The sequence below is a fragment of the Danio rerio genome, chromosome 15, assembly GCF_052040795.2.
Source record: "Danio rerio strain M-AB ecotype USA chromosome 15, GRCz13ab, whole genome shotgun sequence".
Lineage (NCBI taxonomy): Eukaryota > Metazoa > Chordata > Actinopteri > Cypriniformes > Danionidae > Danio > Danio rerio.
The window spans coordinates 2,536,420-2,557,500 of NC_141035.1; the positions used below are offsets into that span (position 1 = coordinate 2,536,420).

The window sequence follows — 21,081 nt, forward strand, 5'->3', positions numbered from 1 at the left end:
GGACGCAGCTATGATAATAACATGTTAATTCATGCTAGAATCATGATAATAACATGCTAATTCATGCTTAAATCATGCTATTAACATGCTAATTTATGCTAGAATCATGCTAATAACACGCTAATCCATAATAGAATCATGCTAATAACATGCTAATTCTTGCTAGAATCATGCCAATAACATGCTAGTTCATGCTAGAATGATGCTAATTGCACGCTAATCCATAATAGATTCATGCTAATAACATCCGTGCTGAAAAATCCAGCTTAAACCAGCCAAGGCTGGTTGGCTGGTTTTAGCTGGTCGACCAGGCTGGTTTTAGAGGGGTTTTGGCCACTTCCAGGCTGGTTTCCAGCCATTTACAGCCTGGTCTTAGCTGGTCAGGCTGGAAAATTACCAGCCAAATCAGTTGGTTGGTATAGCTGGTATTGGCTGGACTCCCAGCTTGGCTAGGCTGGTCAAGCTGGTTTTAGCTGGTCATCTCCCAGCCTGACCAGCTAAGACCAGGCTGGAAATGGCTGGAAACCAGCCTGGAAGTGGCCAAAATCCCTCTAAAACCAGGCTAGTCGACCAGCTAAATCCAGCCAACCAGCCTAGGCTGGTTTAAGCTGGATTTTTCAGCAGGGATGCTAATTCTTGCCAGAATTATGCTAATAACATGCCAATTCTTGCTAGAATCATGCTAATAACATGCTAATTCATGCTAGAATCATGTTAAATACACGCCAATTCATACTGAAATTATGCTAACAACATGCTAATTTGTGCTAGAATCATGTTAACAACATCAAGCGTAAAAATTATTTTTAAAACGTTAAGCTACTTTTAACTTAAACGTACTTTCTCAAGCCAGCCTAAAGGTTGTCTCGACGAACTTTATTAATCTAGTTCATCTTGTTGTCTATTTCTAACGGCATATTCCCTGACTTTGGTCTTTTGAATCTATTACTTGTTCTCAGGTACCGTATTTTGGCTGAGCGCAAAGTCAATAATTAATGTAACCACGTACATTCTGTATATTGACTGATAGCTTGCCTTTATTTGCTATAATGTATAAATTTATTGTGCGTTATGCTTTCATAATAGCCTTAATTGATTATTTAAACTGATATTCAGGAAAAGAGAGGGTGTTTCGTATTTTCAATGAAAATTAAAGGAGGCAGTGATGTTATATAGGCTCTGTTTTGTTATGAAGAGGCACACAGTGAAGATGACGCTCATATATGCTGCAAGACGCCTCAACATTTCTGTTGTCTGTTTAGTTGTTAATGTCAAAAATAAAACTAAAACGCATCAGTGTAAACGGGGCCTAACTCTCTGAAACTGACCCTTTTAAGCTTTGATGCTAATTGTGGCGTTTTGGTGACTGTCGCTTTAAATTCAAATGAGATCGTGCTCTTTTTAGAAGAGGGCGGAGCTGCAGATGCCTGTGTGTCAGCATAGTGGCATTTTCAATAACAAGACTGATGTCTTATGCTAATGAGGGGGAGACGATCACTAGTGGGCGGGGCTTTCCCCCTCTGATGACACGCACAAAGGGAGAATGTCAATCAAAGTGTTTGTGTTTTTATCAAGTCTGATTATAAAAAATAAAATGAATACACTTTTACCATTAGAAGCTGGTTATATTCACACACTGCTGCCACACCACTGTTTAAACAATTTTTCTGCATAATAGGTGCCCTTTAAATCTTGTATGGTTGAGTATTTTTACATTACACAGCGCTCACCGAGCTGCCTGTCTTACAGTGTGTGCTTATTTCAGTTGCATTAATGTTTGTTTGATTTGTGTTTGTAGTCATCAAAACCCAAAGTAAGCGTCCCTCTGTCTGCCATCGTGGAGGTGAGAACCACTATGCCCCTTGAGATGCCCGACAAAGACAACACATTTGTGCTCAAGGTACAGTTTCACAGTCCGTTTCATTCATTTTCCTTTGGCTTAGTCGCTTATTTAGATTAGACTTTTAGATTAGGTTCAACTTTATTGTCATTACACATATACAAGTACAAGCAGGGTTCAACGCTAAGGATTTTTTCTACTGGCCCGATCGGGCCAGTGGTTCTGATTTTTACTTGCCCTGCCAAAATTTTCACTGGCCCCACCAAAAAAAAAAAGAAGTTAATAGCTATTTGACTGTGCGTGTGTGTGTGTGTGTGTGTGTGTGTGTGTGTGTGTGTGTGGGCACACAGTTGATTTCAGAATTATTAGTCCCCCTAAATTATTAGCCCCCCTGTTTATTTTTTCCCCAATTTCTATGGCTAATAACTCTGTAAATATATTTACGGTAATTTTTAAAATGTTTTTTATGGAAAATTATTCAGTTCTTCAAGGCTATATTTATAAACGTAAAAAATGTTTAATTGTTAAATATTTATCAAAATTTTAAATAACTGCTTTGTTATTTTATGTAGTTTCAAATAAAATCATTACTCCAGACATTATTGCTTTTATTACTATTACCATTAATAAATATAATACTAATTAATATTAGTGATTTCTGAAGGATCGTGTGACTGGAGTAATGAAGCTGAAATTTCTTCTTTAAAATCACTGGAATAAATGAATAAATTAAATGATAAACTACTTTTGAACAGTTTTATAGTGCAACATTTCACAATTTGTATTTATGATTAAATAATTGCAGCCTTGGTGAGCAGAAGAAGCTTGTTTTAACATATTTAATCATACTGACCCAAAACTTTTGACCAGTTGTGTTTAGAATATTTTGTGAAAATGTGCACTTTAATTTTAACAACACACAGACATCGTCACCAAATACAAATCGAGGTCAGACTTTCTCATACAGAGCCTCATTTCAATTGCAGGTTTAAAGAAAGATCTATTAAAGAAACGTTGACTATAATTCTGTATTTTAGGCTTAAATTATAGAGAGACTTAGCAGATGAACCGAGACTGCATCAGATCGCGAAGCAGATCAATGTTGATTTTCTTTCGAGCTGTCAGTGCAAAAATGAACAAAACAACAGGCCTAATACAACATATTAAATGATTAAAATATGGAAAAATGATCAGATATTAACTTCGGTCAATTTTCCTAACGGATAAACCAAGATCAGGCTGGATAAACAGCTCTCGGTAATATTTCAGCATGCTTTCACTTTCGCATTTACCGGTAAGAATGACATCTCGCCCTGCTCATCATTCTCTCGTCATATAGCCGTATATATGGCTATTACACAATCATAATACACTGTGATATAGCCTGGGTCGTTAGTTCGTTGCATTGTTTTGTTTTCTCGCTACAATCGATCCGCTCAATAGGGCAGAGACCGTCTCATTCAGGCGATCTCGGACTGGTTGATTTGGCACAGATGCGGGCGCGGGCGCGCATGCGAGGGCTGAGCGCAACTGCTGGATATATGCCAAAAAACCACGCTAACGGGGGAAACGAGACAGATTCCGAAACAAACGTCTATGTGTGAAAGCACCGTAACATTGTATTTGCACACAATTGACAGACAGTCGCAGCACGCAGCTCTGGCTCGATCTGGCAGGCAAAAAGGCAGCACTGGCCCGATCGGGCCAGTAACATTCTGTACACTGGCCTGAGTGTCTCGCACGCTGGCCCCGGGCCATCGGGCAGTCCTTATTGTCGAGCCCTGACAAGGCAACGAAATGCAGTTTAGGTCTAAGGTCAAAAGAGTCCGTGAGGGGCAGAGTTCAAGAGGGTGACAACTCTCTCCTCAGTCTGCTGGTTTTTGTCCGGGGGAGCCTGAAGCGCCTGCCGGAAGTGAGCAGGGTGAGAGGTGTCCTTAAGAATACTGCGTGCTCGGCGAAGACTGTGTTTCTTCTGGATGTCCTCTGTGGCTGGCAGTGTGCTCCCTGTGATGCGCTGGGCAGTTTTCACCACCCGCTGCAGTGCCTTACGCTCAGCAACAGAGCAGCTTCCATACCAGACTGTGACGCAGTTGGTCTGGATGCTCTCTATTGGGCAGCGGTAGAAGTTCAGCAAGACGGCTGATGAAAGCTGGGTCTTCTTAAGTTGCCTTTAGAAGAATAGGCGCTGGTGAGCATTCTTGACCAGGCTGGAGGTGTTGGTGGTCTGGGAAAGGTCCTTTAACATGTGGGTCCCCAGGAACTTGAAGGATGAGACAGGCTCACCGCCATCCCATTGATGTGGATGGGATCATGTGAGCCTGTTCGTCCCTTTCTGAAGTCCACAATGAGCTCCTTGGTCTTGTTGGTGTTACGGAGCAGATTATTGTCGGTGCACCAAGTGGCCAAATGCTGTATCTCCACTCAATCATTATTGCTGATTAGACCAATCACTGTGGCGTCATCTGCAAATTTGATGATGGTGTTGGATCTGTATCAGGGGACACCACAGCCGAATGAACCGCCAGCTATTCCAGCATATGTTTTACTAAGCGGATGCCCTTCCGGCCACAACCCAGTACTGGGAAACACCCATACACTCTCGCATTCACACACTCACTCATACACTACAGACAGTTTAGTTTGTTTAATTCCCCTATAGCGCATGTGTTTGGAGGGAAACTGGAGCACCCGGAGGAAACCCATGCCAACACGGGGAGAACATGCAAACTCCATGCAGAAATGCCAACTGACCCAGGCGGGACTCAAACCGGCGACCTTCTTGCTGTGAGGCCACAGTGCTAACCACTGAGCCACCGTGTCATCCCTGAAGGCAAAATTATCAGCCTTAAAATTATTATTGTTTTTCAAAAATTTCCTAAATAACTTTTAACAGATTCAGGAATTGTTCACAGTATTTCCTATAATAATTTTTCCTCTGGATAAAGTCATATTTGGTTTTAGATTGGCTGGAAAAAAAGCAGTTTTAAATTTTCTGTAAACCATTTTTAAGGTAAACATCATAAGCCCCTTTCAGAATTGTTCTTGTGATTGGCTACAGAACAAACCAATGTTGTCCAATGACTTGCCTAATAAACCTAATTAAGCCTTTCAATTGCACTTTAAGCTCAGTACTAGTATTGCAAGCTAACTAGTGAAATATCACGCACCATCATCATGGCAAAGATAGAAGAATTACTTAATAAAATGATTATGTCTATAAAAAAAGTCTCTGTAAAAAGATAGTTTTGACTTGTGGTTTCAATCATTTTGACTTGTGGTTTTGTGTCATTTATTGCAGGTAGAAAATGGTGCTGAATACATTCTGGAGACCATCGACTCTCTGCAGAAGAACTCCTGGGTTGCGGATATCCAGGACTGCATAGACCCCGGGTAAACACCGTCACTTACTGCTCAATTAAATGTCTTTCTTTCTTTCTTTCTTTCTTTCTTTCTTTCTTTCTTTCTTTCTTTCTTTCTTTTTTATTTTTATTTATTTATTTATTTGGTTATTTATTTATTTGGTTTATTTATTTATTTATATATTTATTTTCATTTATTTATTTATTTATTTATTTTTATTTATTTGGTTATTTATTTATTTATTTATTTGGTTTATTTATTTATTTATTTTTATTTATTTATTTGTTTTATTTATTTGTTTATTTATTTATTTATTTTTATTCATTTATATGGTTATTTATTTATTTGTTTTATTTATTTTTATTTATTTATTTGGTTATTTATTTATTTGGTTATTTATTTATTTGGTTTATTTATTTATTTATATATTTATTTATTTTCATTTATTTATTTTTATTTGGTTATTTATTTATTTATTTGGTTTATTTATTTATTTATATATTTATTTATTTATTTTCATTTATTTATTTATTTGTCTGTTTTATTTATTTGTTTATTTATTTATTTCTTTTCATTCATTTATATGGTTATTTATTTATTTGTTTTATTTATTTATTTATTTATTTTCATTTATTTATTTATTTATTTATTTTTTATTTATAAAATTGTCATGAACAGTATGTAAAGACAAAATACTTCCACAGTATATCTTATTTATTATAAGCTAAATCAATATGTCTACTACCAGCCACAAGCATTTAAAGGGACGGTTCACCCAAAACTGAACATTCTGTCATCATTTACTCATCCTCCGCTTGTTGAGTGTAACTGCTCTCTAACTGCTGCGTTATATAACAGATTCCTTTACAGAGGCCGATGTGCTGACTTCTTTTTCATCCTTCGGTTGGGTCAAGCGCATATGTGAATCTACCAGAAACCTTTAGTCCAGGGCATCGAGTAAATGTCTTAAAATATAAATGACATTGCAGATCTGTTGGACAAACGGCAGATCTTCTTGTGTTTTCAGGGACAGTGGAGACGACATCGAGCTGGCCTCCTGTGCTCACAGTCAGCCGCCCAAAGACTTCTCGCTGGTGTCCTCCTGTAGCTGCGAGCTGCTGTGCGACGGTATGACAGGAACAGAACATCTGCATCACACACTTAAGCCGTATTTGCCGTGCACACGACATTCAGACAGTCACATGAGTCGCACATCATTTTCAGTTTTAACGCGCACCACAGGAGAGAAGCTGATTCTCACGGTGTCCGAAATAAAGCAGTGCAAAAGCATCATATCATGAGTTAACCTGTGATTTCCACCTCTATTCTGTCTGTGGTATTCAGGCTCACACCGAGGCTCTGCTGCCGGTGATCAGTCATCCGCTGCCCGCTGCCAGGAGCCGCCAGTGACCCAGCATCCCTCACACGTCCCGCTGGAGCGGTTCCTGCAGTCCCCAGAGGCCCAGAACACGAACACAGCATCAGGTACACACTGCAGTAATGCTGCTCTCAGATCAGCCACTCGAGTCCTCTTTCTGTAAAACACATTCTAGACTGTTTGTAATGACCGTGGAAGGGTTGTTTATGAAATGAACTCAAGGAAATATTCAGTAGTGATGGCCGATCGCGAACGAATCGTTCTCTTTAACTGGATCTTCTAAGGGAATCGGTTGAACCAGTTCACCAAATTGAACTGAATCATTTGAAGCAATTCGTGTCTCAAGTAAGCTCTTATCCACAGATTACTTTGATACCTCCTTTGACTCAGACTAAAACAGGTTCCCGAGTTATCGGAACAGTGGTAACTGAGAGGATGAGAGGATCTGGCGAAGCGTAAGTTTATTTCATAACAAAAAAATCTTAATGGAATTTAAGTGATTCATGCTTCATTTGGGTTGCAAAACTTCATTGTAAGAAACTTGTGGTGATGTTTTCATTCATTTTCCTTTGGCTTAGTCTGTATTTCAGAGGTCACCACAGCGGAATGAACCGCCAACTATTCCAGCACATGTTTTATTTCAGTCACACTTTACAATAAGGTTTCTTTAGTTAATGTATTCACTAATATTACATTGGGGTTCTTATCCTGCAGGAAACATGTTAATTTCCCATATGGCTCTTGTCTTTCAGGAAGTCCAGGTGAAACGCCAAGGGAAGGGGAAGGAGATGCTAGTCTGTCAGGTTACCCATGGTTCCATGGGACGCTGTCGCGGGTACGAGCAGCCCAACTGGTTCTGGCCGGGGGTGCTCGTAGTCACGGCCTCTTTGTGATCCGCCAGAGTGAGACCCGTCCTGGAGAATACGTCCTTACCTTCAACTTCCAGGGCAAAGCAAAGGTGAGCTGTGTCCAGCTGCCATAAGCCCCTTTCACACAGTGATACCGGTAAATATCTGGAAAATTTCCGGAACGACTTTACCGGGATATTCAAAAAAGCGCTGTTCACACAGGCGAGGACGTTACGGAAATTTTACGGAAAAGAGCATTCACACATCCATTCCAAAATACCGGTAAATTCTGACATCATTCACCACAAATGAGCTTTAAACGGCTGCGCTTGTGTTTGTAAACATTTGACTAAATTACAAACTCTGTGGATGATCAATATTGTGAACAACTTTCGCAGGATCACTTTCGCATGTCGAGATGTTCATAATATGTGCGTGTGCAGGCGCTCACAGGCTGTTTCACAGGCACACGCAAAGCTTGAAGGTAAACAAACAACGGCTTATCATAAGCATCTCATCGATGATTATTTACACAGTTGGCATTAAGAAGAACATATAAACGTGATCTGACTAACTTCTAGCAGCTAAATGTGTCTGGAAAAATATTCAAAGGCTTTTATCCTCACAAACCGCGCGGACGTAAATGCAACTTCTCTTTCCGGAAAATAGCCAGAACGAATTTACCGGTATTTTCAAAAAGGACCTGTTCACACACACAACCTTTCCGGAAAATTGCCGGCAATTTTCCAGAAAGGTCTGTATGTGTGAAAGGGGCTATAGACACTGCATTAGAAACGCCTCACACAAGCGGCAATTTGTTGTTTGTAATTTGATGCAAAGATGATACAACACACATAAGTGAAGTTTATTTATAAACAAATTTCGAGAGGATCACGTGCTTATGATTGTTTACAGCTGTTCCAAATTTAGCTAATAACTGATTATCCTATCAGACGATCCTTAACTCAACATAAATAACCAGACTTTTCTCATCTCAATATCTTCGTCTCGAAGAAACCCCCCACTCAACCCTACTTTCCCTCCTTTCAAACAGGCGTCACGGTGGCCAGTGATTAGCGCTGTTGCCTCACAGCAAGAATGCCCCTGGTTTAATTCCTTTCCAAACCAGACGGCATTTCTGTGCGGAGTTTTGCTCGTTCTCCCCGTGATCGCGTGAGTTTTCCCCAAGTCCTCCGGTTTCCTCCCACAGTTCACTCTAAACAATTAATCCAAAATATTTTAGCCAAACTCTGAGTACACCTTTAGCATCCATATCGGACACTTAGCTACAATAAGCAGGAGGGGGAGTCATTGAGATCTACCTGAGCTCAAACTCCCCTCTCGCCTTGCAACGGGAGGGAACCCAGGGCTCGAAGATCTTATAAGCTCAGGACTCTCTCCCGGGACAGCACGCCAAACTAGCTTTATTATTAATCATCAGCTAAGTGTGAACTCTTAAAATGCATATAAACGTGCATATATTTAAAAATAAATCTAATTAATAAAAACTTTGAAGCATTTCAGATGCTGATGACCGTTAAACCGTCATAACAGTCTTGTGGAAAGGCTCCATCTTGTGCATGTTCATTATCAAGGTATATTGAATATCAGTGTGTGTGTTCTTGTGTTTTTGTCAGCACCTACGGCTGTCTGTGAACGACAGTGGACAGTGTCACGTTCATCACCTGTGGTTCCAGACGGTCGCCGATATGTTACGGCATTTCCATACGCACCCGATCCCGCTGGAGTCTGGCGGATCCACGGACATCACTCTACGATCATACGTTCAAGTCCAGCGCTCGCCAACAGGTATCCTGATCACAAACACACATTTTCTAATAGTGTACCGCATATTAGAGCACTGTGTTCCAGTTTTATGTTTACTTGATGCATTTAAATTTTATTTACTTGCTTTAGTTTTATAAATTGTTTATTTTATTTATATGTGACTTTAGTGGCATATACATTTTAGTTAAGGATTTAATAACTATATACATTATATACAGTTCAGTGAGTGCTCTGTTCGATAACACTGTGCAGTTCTAATGAATTGAAATGGATAGAAAATAAATTCGGAATCGGAATTTTAATTGATGTGCTGACTTTATCAAGTTGTCAATATAACAACGCACATACTAATACAAACTATTGCAATATATCACAATATTTATTAATATGTATTGCATCGTGACCCATCGTTTTTTTTCACCCTAATGATGACATGTGCACATACAAGTTACCAGATTGATGACGCAAATAGAAGTGAGCGTGCCTAATGACTAGCCTCTCAGGGAATTAAATATATATATATATATGTGTGTGTGTGTGTGTGTGTGTGTGTATATATATATATATATATATATATATATATATATATATATATATATATATATATTAGCGCTGTCAAAATTAACGCGTTAAAGCATGCGATAAATTTTAAATAATTAACGCGTTAAAAAAATTTTTACGCAATTAACGCATGCAGGTATTTTTACTTCCTGTTGTGGTGGACGTGTGTTCAACATGCAATAAATGTGGATAAGACCAAGGAAGTACTTTTTGAAGGCAAGTTCCAGTATAAAACCATTAGGTACATCACAGGTTATCCAGAATTTCATGCAATTTCGGGTGTTTCATTTTTAACTTTCGACTTCTGTTGTAAGTTGATACCGCATGGCGAACAGAAAGAAAATCCTCCGCATTTCGTGACTCGATGTTCCTTTAAGGTAAGGTTCCTTTTAAGGCTACACAGTAGAATTTTAAGAGTATTATCTTAATCATATTAAAATCGGAGTATTGGTGTCTTACGTAAATGTACTCAGTACGTCTGGTGAAGTCGCGAGCTGTCAGAGACAGGGCATTACTCTGCCTTTCAGCATGAGCCCTCCAAGTTTAGCGTGTTTCCTCATTAAACGCAATGAAAGCGTATGCTTTGCGTTGTTGTGTCAGAATCCTTTTGAAATACAGTAATACTTTAGGACGCTTAGTTTAAGCAAATTTGATGAACGTGATCATGTGTGTTGAATCTGAGGGGAGTCGCTCCAGTATGGAAGGCCGTTGGGGCCAAAACGTCTGCAGCGCGTTGTGTGTGTGTCTGTCTGTGTGTGTGTCTGTGTCAGGCCCGTTGAGGGGTGTCAGGGGTGGAGAGAGCGACTTTCTGAGTAGGGGCGAGAGGGGTGTGCAATGTATTTAACGACCGGTTTGCGAGAAATTATCATTCATTTGCGGGCATTTGGGAGTCTCTGTGCACTTGCGGGATACTCCTAGTCTTAGCAACTGGATGAATGTAAAGGAGGATTAAGCTAAATTGTTTCTACTCTATAATTAATGTTCTCAACTCACAGCAATAAAACTTTACAATGAGTGCAACAGTTTGTATTCTATAGTTTATTATTATAATTTTTCATTTTTCATATCTGCAATGCCTGTATTTTGGCATTTTTTTGCAGTCCACTTAAAATCCAACATGGAAACCAATGTTTTCTTTATTGGCATTGATTGTTTTGAAATTTAAATGTCATTAACATTCCTGTGTTTTAATTTCTGTAATAAATATGGCTGTCAAGCCAGGATCTTGATGGTTTATTGTGGGTATGTTGTTTACATGAAGAAATCTGTGTTACAAGTTAAACAAAAATTCTATGAAACCATTATATTTTGAATTTAATTCTAATAAAACAATTATATTTTGAATTTAAATAGTTTTTGTCTTGCGTTTACATAAATTTTACATTTGAATAGCCAAAATGATAAGTTTTAGTATTTTAAATGCGATTAATCGCGATTAAGTTTTTTAAAAAGGTGCGATTAATTAGTTAATTTTTTTTATCGATTGACAGCACTAATATATATATATATATATATATATATATATATGTATATATGTATATATATATATATATATATATATATATATATATATGTATGTATATATATATATGTATATATGTATATATATATATATATATATATATATATATATATATATATATATATATATATGTATGTATATATATATGTATATATATATATATATATGTATATATATATATATGTATATATATATATATATATGTATATATATATATATGTATATATATATATATATATATATATATATGTATATATATATATGTATATATATATATATGTATATATATATGTATATATATATATGTATATATGTATATATGTATATATATATATATATATATATGTATATATATATATATATATATATGTATGTATATATATATATATATATATATATGTGTATATATATATATATATATATATATATATATATATATATATATATATATGTATATATATGTATATATATGTATATATATATATATATATATATATATATATATGTCTTTGGTGTAACTTTTAAACATTCTGTCAAGGGTCTACAGATGAACAACAGACATTTTTGGCTAATTCTGGCACATTTTACAGAAATGCTTATTAATGTGCATTGCCCCTTATAAATAAACAAACTAAACCAAACTTTTATATGTTCGCAGTTTGAGTTTCCTCAGCTGATGTGTATATTGTGTGTGAATGCACAGATGCGGTGGCTCCTCATGTCCCAGTGGCCCCGCGGGACCCTTCAGCATGTCGCTCGGAGTCAACCCATCCGCCATCTGGAGCTGCAGAAACGCCGCTGTCCTCCAGCTCGTCCTCATCCCCGATGGCTCAGCCCAGCACAGGCCTCCACAGCCGCAGCAACAGCGCAGAGAGACTCCTCGAACCCGCAGCCGCCGCCACTGCAGACGACTACCACGACACGGACGGCACACGGCGGACTAGAGCTGTGGAGAACCAGTACTCCTTCTACTGATGCTCATACTGATCCGTCCACACCTGCTGCTGCTGCTGCTCTGATTGGCTACTGGATTTACATGCAGTAACACTCCTACATTAGACCAGCGGTTCTCAATTTCAGTCCTCATCATCCCTCGTCCTGCACATTTTGTATGGCTGCATCTGAAATCATTTACTACTCGAGTAGGTACTACATTTACTACACGACGCTTGGAAAAGTGTTCTCTATATAGTGTGAATGTGAGCATGAATGGAATTGGGATGTACTACATCCACTATTAGTCATTATCACATGATCGATCAGTTGCGTCGCTTCACTCCCATTCATGAATTCTCTGGCATTGCATCATGGGATAGTGTAGCATCCATCAGATGTGCACTTCAGAATCAAGCTGGAAGTAGTAGGTACTTCTCACCTACTGTTTTTTGAATTATGTTACTGCGTCAGTGTATTTACAGTAAATATTTCAGTGTGAACGCACTACTTACACTATTTATACTACAAAATGGCGTAGAATAGTGCATAAATATGCGATTTGGGATGCACCTTATAAATTCGAACTTAGTACTCGGCTCACATATTGTTTTTAGCTTACTATATAGTGGTGTTGTCGAGATATTGAATTTCGGTACGAATAAGTACTGAGATTTTAAAGACATCCGTTTTCCCGCTAACATTTGAGCGATGTTGAGTGGTTCTGAAACCGTGCAGATTTGCCATTATGTTCATGTGCTCAACAGAAATGACTGTGATTGGCCCTGAAGATCATCAGTTCACCAAACTCACCGCTGTTTACTGAGTGCAAAGATCAGTCGATTCACCAGCGGATCGCTTGTATGTCAGCTTATAAACAGCTTTATAACCGTTTCAGTGTCTGTATCTGTGGTTATACTCAGCAAACAGCGGTGAAGAGTGGTGAACTGATGACCTTCACGGCCAATCACAGTCCATGGCAAATAAGCCGTGTTTACAAACGTGCTCAACAGCGCTTAAATGTTAACAGGAAATGGAGGTTTTTAAAATCTCAGTACTGATTGGTACCGAAATTCATTATCGCGACAACACTACTATATAGTGGGGAAGTATGCAATTTCAGATGCAGCCTAAAGCTGCGGTCACACTGGGCTTTTCCTCCCATAGACTTTCATTCATACGCACACGAATGCGTCAGACCGGAAACGTAAGCTCATGCGTCAAGTTTCGCAGGTTGCTGCAGTGCAAAGTTCAAGCTTGCTGAACTCTGACCTGCAAAATCGCTTTACTTGACTGCGTGAGACCAATCAAGGATTAAAACATGACCTCTCTGGTCAAAAATTTCAAACATTTAGCAATCGCTCGCGTTTTTAAATGTCTAATAAGCTTGCCTAATCCCGCCCCTTTTCCCAGCTCCGCACGACAGAATTTCGCACACACAAACTCTAGTGTGACCGCAACTTATCTCTTCCTTACTTAACACACCTGATTCAGATCATCAACTCGTTAACTGAGAGATCCATGAACTGATCCTTGTGAGTCAGATAAGAGACACATACAAAATGTGCAGGGCGAGGGAGCCCGAGGACAGGAATCGGGATCCACTGCGTTAAAGGGGCAGTTCACACAAGAACGAAAATGTACACTGCAAACAAAAATGCTAGTGTTTGTCTTGTTTCTAGTCCAAGTATCATATTAGAAGCATTTTCTAGACGAGCAAAACATATAGAATTCTTGTGTTTAAGAAATAATTTGCCAAAATTTAGTGTTCAAAAAAAAAAAGCTGCACTGTAAAAAATGCTTTTCTTGCTTAGATTTTTTCGTCTTGTTTCTAGTCTAAATATCTGAAAATTCCTAAATCAAGAAGAATTTTCTAGACAAGCAAAACATATAGTCTTGTTTTGAGAAATAATATGCCAATATTAAGTGAGTTTTTCCTTAAAACAAGCAAAATAATCTGCCAATGGGGTAAGCAAAATAATCTTACATCAAAAGAAAAAACAAGATTATTTTGCTGACCCCATTGGCAGATTATTTTGCTTGTTTTAAGGAAAAGCTCTCTTAATATTGGCATATTATTTCTCAAAACAAAACAATATGTTTTGCTTGTCTAGAAAATGCTTCTTGATATAAGAAATTTTAGATATTTAGACTAGAAACAAGACAAAAAATCTAAGCAAGAAAAGCATTTTTTGCAGAGTAAATAGTTGGGCAATGGGGTAATTTAAATAATCTTATGTCAAAAGGAAATACTAGATTATTTCGCTTACCCCATTGGCAGATTGTTTAGCTTGCTTTAAGGCAAAACTCATTTCATTTTGGTGTATTATTTCTGAAAACAAGACTATATGTTTTACTTGTCTAGAAAATGCTTCTTAATTTAAGATTTTTTTTGATATTTGGACCAAAAACAGTGCAGTGTACTGACTATTTACTCCCCTTTAAGTTTATTTCTTCTGTTGAACACAAAAGGAGATATATTGAAGAATGGTGGCAACCTGTAACCATTGACGTTGTAAAAAAATGCTGGGCTCCACACAATTGATTTGTGTTAGAACAACAACATTGCTTTTCCGGGGCTGAGTCGTGGGGACAGCAGTCTTAGGAGAGAACCCCAGACTTCCCTCTCCCCAGACACTTCCTCCAGCTCCTCCTGAGGCGTTCCCAGGCCAGCCGAGAGACATAAGCCCCTTTCACACATACTTGCCGGCAATTTTCCGGAAAGGTTGTATGTGTGAACAGGCCCTTTTTGAAAATACCGGTAAATTCGTTCTGGCAATTTTCTGGAAAGAGAAGTTGTAACATTACCGGCAATTTGCCGGAATGCTGCTCTGTGTGAATGCAGAAGGAAGATTGCCGTAATAAGCGCGTGCACGTCTAGAACGTGCTGACGTGAGACGTCTGCTTTAGCCAATCACAACAGTCAGACGCATTCACGTCCGCGCGGTTTGTGAGGATAAAAGCCTTTGAATATTTTTCCAGACACATTTAGCTGCTAGAAGTTAGTCAGATCACGTTTATATGTTCTTAATGCCAACTGTGTAAATAATCATCGATGAGATGCTTATGATAAGCCGTTGTTTGTTTACCTTCAAGCTTTGCGTGTGCCTGTGAAACAGCCTGTGAGCGCCTGCACACGCACATATTATGAACATCTCGACATGCGAAAGTGATCCTGCGAAAGTTGTTCACAAGATTGATCATCCACAGAGTTTGTAATTTAGTCAAATGTTTACAAACACAAGCGCAGCCGTTTAAAGCTCATTTGTGGTGAATGATGTCAGAATTTACCGGTATTTTGGAATGGATGTGTGAATGCTCTTTTCCGGAAAATTTCCGTAACGTCCTCGCCTGTGTGAACAGCGCTTTTTTGAATATACCGGTAAAGTCGTTCCGGAAATTTTCCAGATATTTACCGGTATCACTGTGTGAAAGGGGCTTATGTCCCTCCAGCGTGTCCTGGGTCTTCCCCGAGGCCTCCTCCCGGTTAGACATGCCTGGAACACCTCCCTGGGTAGGCATTCAGGAGGCATCTGAAACAGATGCCTGAGCAACGACTCCTGGGTGACAGAGCTCTTCACCCTATGTATAAAGGTGCTCTCTGCCACCCTGTCAAGGAAACTCATTTCGGCCGCTTGTATCCAAGATCTTGTCCTTTTGGTCATGACCCAAAGCTCATGACCATAGGTGAGAGTAGGAACGTAGATTGACCGGTAAATTGAGAGCTTTGGCTCCATCAGCTCCTTCTTTACAACAATGGACAGGTACATCGACCGCATTACTGTTGCCTCTGCACCAATCCGCCTGTCAATCTCACGTTCCATCCTTCCCTCACTCGTGAACAAACCTCAAGATACTTGAACTCCTCCACCTGGAGTAAGGACTCTCCTCCAACCTGGTGTTGGCGAACCAGCTTCTTCCAGTGATTTTCAGTTTTTCCTGGATTGGGACAACATGAATGAATTAAGTTAACTTATTAGTTTCTACCAGGCACGTGCACACATAGGGCTCAACCTGTGCAGTGCACATGCCCTTTTTAGTCGTGGATATAAAGTGCCCTTTAAAAATGATTAAAAGTGCCCCCGCGACGCGACACACCCTCCGTCCCGCCCTTCAGTAGGCGCGCGACAACACCACTCTTGAGTACGCGCGCTCAACTCACCCCCTCCCCCCGCTTTACAGTACGCGCGCGACAACACAGCTGATCAGAACGCGCGCGACAACACCGCTCTTCAAGAAAGCACATGCACATGCCCTTTGGACGGTCTCTGCACGGGCCTGGTTTCTACAAATATAAGTGAATTAAACATGAAACAAACAAAAGTAAACTCCACAATTCTGTTACTTCTGTTCTTAAATCAGTAGTTTCAACAAACAGCAAACATATACTTTTTGGTGTAGTAGGAAAAGCAAATACTATGAAAGAAAGTTACAGGTTTTCAGCATTATTCAAAATATCTTCTGTGTTCATCAACTCATAAAGGTTTGACACAAGTAAAGGGTGAGTAAACGATGACAGAATTTCTCATTTTTGCGTGAACTAACCCTTTAACTTACTAGCTGAAGAGACGGGTTGGTTTTCCTCACACACACACACACAGATGTCAGGATGTGTTTCGCCTTTGTGTTGTTTCTCAGTGCTGATGAAAACACCCCATGAGTCCACACCGTCCTACAGCTTTCCGTAATTTAAGATTTTATAATGTGTTCGAAAAAAGGTTCTTGTGTTCGTCATTAAAAAGTGTGTAATTAATAGGGGTGGGAATTCCTACTATCCGATATCATGTGCCACAATACAATATTATTATGATTTAAACACCTTGCAGAATTGTGTGTAATATTGTTCTTCAGATTACAGATTCAGATTCAGCTTTTGTTTTTATTGAGTTCTTTTAAATGATCTGCATACACAGTTGTGTTTCCATCCACCTATTATTATGCACATTTTTGAAATATTCATTCATTCATTCATTTTCTTGTCGGCTTAGTCCCTTTACTAATCCAGGGTCGCCACAGTGGAATGAACCGCCAACTTATCCAGCAAGTTTTTATGCAGCGGATGCCCTTCCAGCCGCAACCCATCTCTGGAAAACATCCACACACATTCACACACACACACTCATACACTACGGACAATTTAGTCTACCCAATTCACCTGTACCACATGTCTTTGGACTGTGGGGGAAACCGGAGCACCCGGAGGAAACCCACGTGAAGGCAGGGAGAACATGCAAACTCCACACAGAAATGCCAACTGAGCCAGCCAAGGCTTGAACCAGCGACCTTCTTGCTGTGAGGCGACAGCACTACCTACTGCACCACTGCCTCGCACATTTTTGAAATATCGAATTAAAAATGATTCATTTAAATGACAAGATGCTCGTAAATTTTATTAAATAATTAAATAATAATAATGTTATTAAAAAATATATACACAACTAAGTAAGGTAAACTTTTTATCTAATGAGAAAAACACATAAACTATGACGAAAACACATTTACTGAAATAAATTGTGCATTAAAAGTGATGTAATTTTCTTATAAGTGGTCATGTGATGATAAACTGTTTGTGATAGGACGACGCAATCTCATAGCAATTCGTAACTTTTTGATTCAGTGGCTAATTCGTATAAACTCGTAAAATTTAGCACGATTTGCTCATCCCTCAATGACAGTTGGGGTTAGGGGTGGGGTTGGGTGCCACGCCTCCTTTTTAAAATCGTAAAATTTCATACGACGGAACTTGTACGAATTTGCCACTAAACTGACAAAACATAAAATACTTACGTTTCCTCGTGAGATCAGGCTGGATGGGACACATTAGTGGACTTTGCAGGTTTTCCAGCACATTGTAAAACATCTGAAATTTTGTTTTTGTTTCTAAAACCTGTCAGTCCGCAATCACAGTCCTTCCGTATTATTATTATTATTCTGTCTTGAGTATCTGTCTGTGCTCGCAAAGAGCGTCTCACACCTCCAAATGCCACTGCAATCACTGCGCTCATTGCGTTGTGTCTTCTGAGGCGCAACTCATTTATTAAAGAAAGGAAAACCACCACAGTGGCAAATCGCAATGCACTAAACTACATTTCTCTGGCTGATATTTGCTCCAGTTTATCAGGAAGCCGGGTTCATACGCTCATGGAAAACCTGGTTTTTAGTTTTTACATGGCATTTTCCAGGCCTGGAAAAGTTTTGGAAAAACAGAAAAACCCACAAGATTTTGGAAAAATCATGGAAATTACATTTATATTAGTCATTTAGCCGGACGATTTTTTTTTTTTCCAAAGCTGCGGTCACACTAGAGATTGTGCTTACGAAATTCTGTCGTAAGGCGCTGAAAAGGTTTGGTAATAAACAATATGATTAGACGTCAATAAAAGTGAGCAATTGCTCCATGTTTTAAATTTTATTTCATTAAATTATCTTCTATTGGTCTACCGTGATCACCTGATGCGATTTCGCAGGTAAGAATTCACTAAGCTTGAACTTTCGAATGCAGTGAAATGCAAAACTTGTCACACGTCATGAAAATTGACTTGAAAGTCCTGAAAAAGTCCTGGAATTTCTGTAGTAAAAATGCTTATGAACCCAGAGGAAGTGATGCTTTTGTCCTCTTTTGTTTCTTGTTGGATGGAAACGCTGCTTTATTCGCAAATGTTTTATGCGATATTACAGTTTTGTGGATAAATTAATTCACAGCTTTGGATGGAAACACAGCTAGTGTACGTTATTACACCTAGCAAGCACATTAATGGGGAGGCTGTAACGTTTGTTTGTATATTATAGATAGTTTGTCACAAACAAACGTTACAGCCTCCCCATTAATGTGCTTGCTTGGATAAATTAATTCTCAGCTTTGGATGGAAACACAGCTAGTGTACGTTATTACACCTAGCAAGCACATTAATGGGGAGGCTGTAACGTTTGTTTGTATATTATAGATAGTTTGTCACAAACACCATTGAAAAAATCAATTCCTAAGACAATGCTGATACTGTTATTGCAACATTATTATTTATTTTACTGTATTTATTTGGAGATCTATAAGCTCTGTGTACATTAAATTATGTTTAATCTATTAAAATCTGGTGCAACCTGAGGTATTCAAGGGCAGTCCAATAATGTCTTCTCAGAAGTTTTGGTCATAGTTATATTTTAATTTCTTTTTCCTTCTGCAACATCAGTGCAGCGAAATTAGCTCAGTTTACGAATATTAATAATTAATAATAACAAGGTATTATCAATTATGAACATTTAGAATTAACTTATATTTAATTTAACAAAATAAATATAATAATGACTTCACCTCTAAGCGGACTCTAGAATTATTGATTTATTTACAAAAATCGAATTAAACTACTTCTTGTAAAGTAGATGAATAGAAGTTTTAGTAAGCTTAATAAGCTTGTAGGAAGGGTCTATCGTTAAAGTGACGTTTTCTGTGAGGCAAAACAAAGACAATCCAACGTAGTTATAGCTTGATTTATTTTACGGGTTTGTTTGACGTCGCAGTACGGTGCGTTTAGCTAGTGTGAACGTGTCTTCTGAACTCGGGTGCGCACCCGTGAACCGTACCCGAGTCCGCCTGTAAGAGGTGGTCTGGGGTACAGTTCATGCGAACTCTGGTACAGTTCGTACCAAATTATGGAAGTGAACCGCCAACTGTACAACAAACTTTAGTTTTCATAACGTTCGTTTGTGTTGTGTGTGTGTCACGTTTCATACCTTGGTGACAAGCGCGGGACTGAGCCAGAGCAAACACAGTGATACACAGTGATGTCTGCTTGTCTTCTCCAAAAACAGCTCCTGCAGACGCTGTGTGATGTTCTGAATGTTTATAATATGTTTGCGGCAGATGGACGCGAGTCGCTTTCTGTATGTCCGAAACCAAAAGCTTCAGTAAAAGCAGAATGACCGCGATGTGCTGACCTCTTTCCATTTCGGCGCTTGCTTGCGTGACCGCCACCTAGCAACGGCCGTAAACAAAACAGCAGCTCGATGACGCAAGCGTACCGGGGTTCAGAAGGAAAAAGACAGTGTGAACACAAACCAACCGAGGAGGTGGCAGGGGGAGACCATCGAACTTTGGTACGGTCCAGGCAAATGAACCAAGTGTCAAAGCACAAACGTTGACTCAGGCGAGTCACATGAGTATAGAAACGAGGCCTGCCCCGTCAGGGACACTTCTGCAGAGACTTTCTGCTGAGACCTTTTTGCAGAGGTTTGAGGGGTGTAACACGTACCCAAAGGCAATGGTTGGGTAACTCCCCAGTCTATCTTCTCTGGGCCACATAAGGCTCACAGCCACAACAGCCAGAGCTTACTGTGCCAAATATTTGCCAAAAGTGGCCCAGATATGTTTTAAGATAACTGGGCCACGTTTGCACTTACACATGTGAGCCACTTTGGGTTCAGACCCAGATTACCCTTAAATGACTATGCCACTATTTTGCTAACTGTGGCCCACATTTGTCCTCCATCATTTGGGCCAAATTGATCATTTCCCACATGGGCCACATTGGGCTCACATTCAGATTATATTTTGCCACAAGTGTCAAATCTTTGGCTTAAATGGCCCATATATGAACTTGAATCTTTGGCCGCCCTTTGCCATTGTACAGGTGGGCCACTTCAGGCTCACATTCATTTAGTCTGGGCCGGAGGAAGACCACCAGTGCCGCACAACTGCCTAAAGCGGCCCACATTCGCATGCTATGTACACTTTTGCAATGTTTTTTCCCCACAAAGGGTTTCCAACATAATTTCATTTAACAGCCACACATGAGAATCACCCTGAAATGATGTGTTTATTTAATTGTGCTGGTTGAATAAGCCTCTCGGTGCAGAT

The 21,081-nt window shown here is 39.1% G+C and overlaps 2 protein-coding genes across 2 annotated transcripts in view; one reads left to right on the forward strand and one right to left on the reverse strand.

Moving 5' to 3' along the window:
• Nucleotides 1-17,046, forward strand: part of sh2b2 (SH2B adaptor protein 2) — a 29,083-nt gene extending 12,037 nt beyond the window's left edge. Inside the window, exons 3-9 of the mRNA XM_087283529.1 lie at nt 1,799-1,900; nt 5,139-5,230; nt 6,228-6,328; nt 6,545-6,685; nt 7,331-7,536; nt 9,064-9,235; nt 12,001-17,046. Coding sequence (XP_087139655.1) covers nt 1,799-1,900; nt 5,139-5,230; nt 6,228-6,328; nt 6,545-6,685; nt 7,331-7,536; nt 9,064-9,235; nt 12,001-12,272 — 1,086 coding nt within the window. The 3' untranslated portion in view covers nt 12,273-17,046. The remainder of the gene's footprint in view (nt 1-1,798; nt 1,901-5,138; nt 5,231-6,227; nt 6,329-6,544; nt 6,686-7,330; nt 7,537-9,063; nt 9,236-12,000) is intronic.
• The window catches only part of amotl1 (angiomotin like 1), a 314,310-nt gene that overhangs the window by 34,365 nt on the left and 258,864 nt on the right, over nt 1-21,081 (reverse strand). The window lies entirely within an intron of this gene.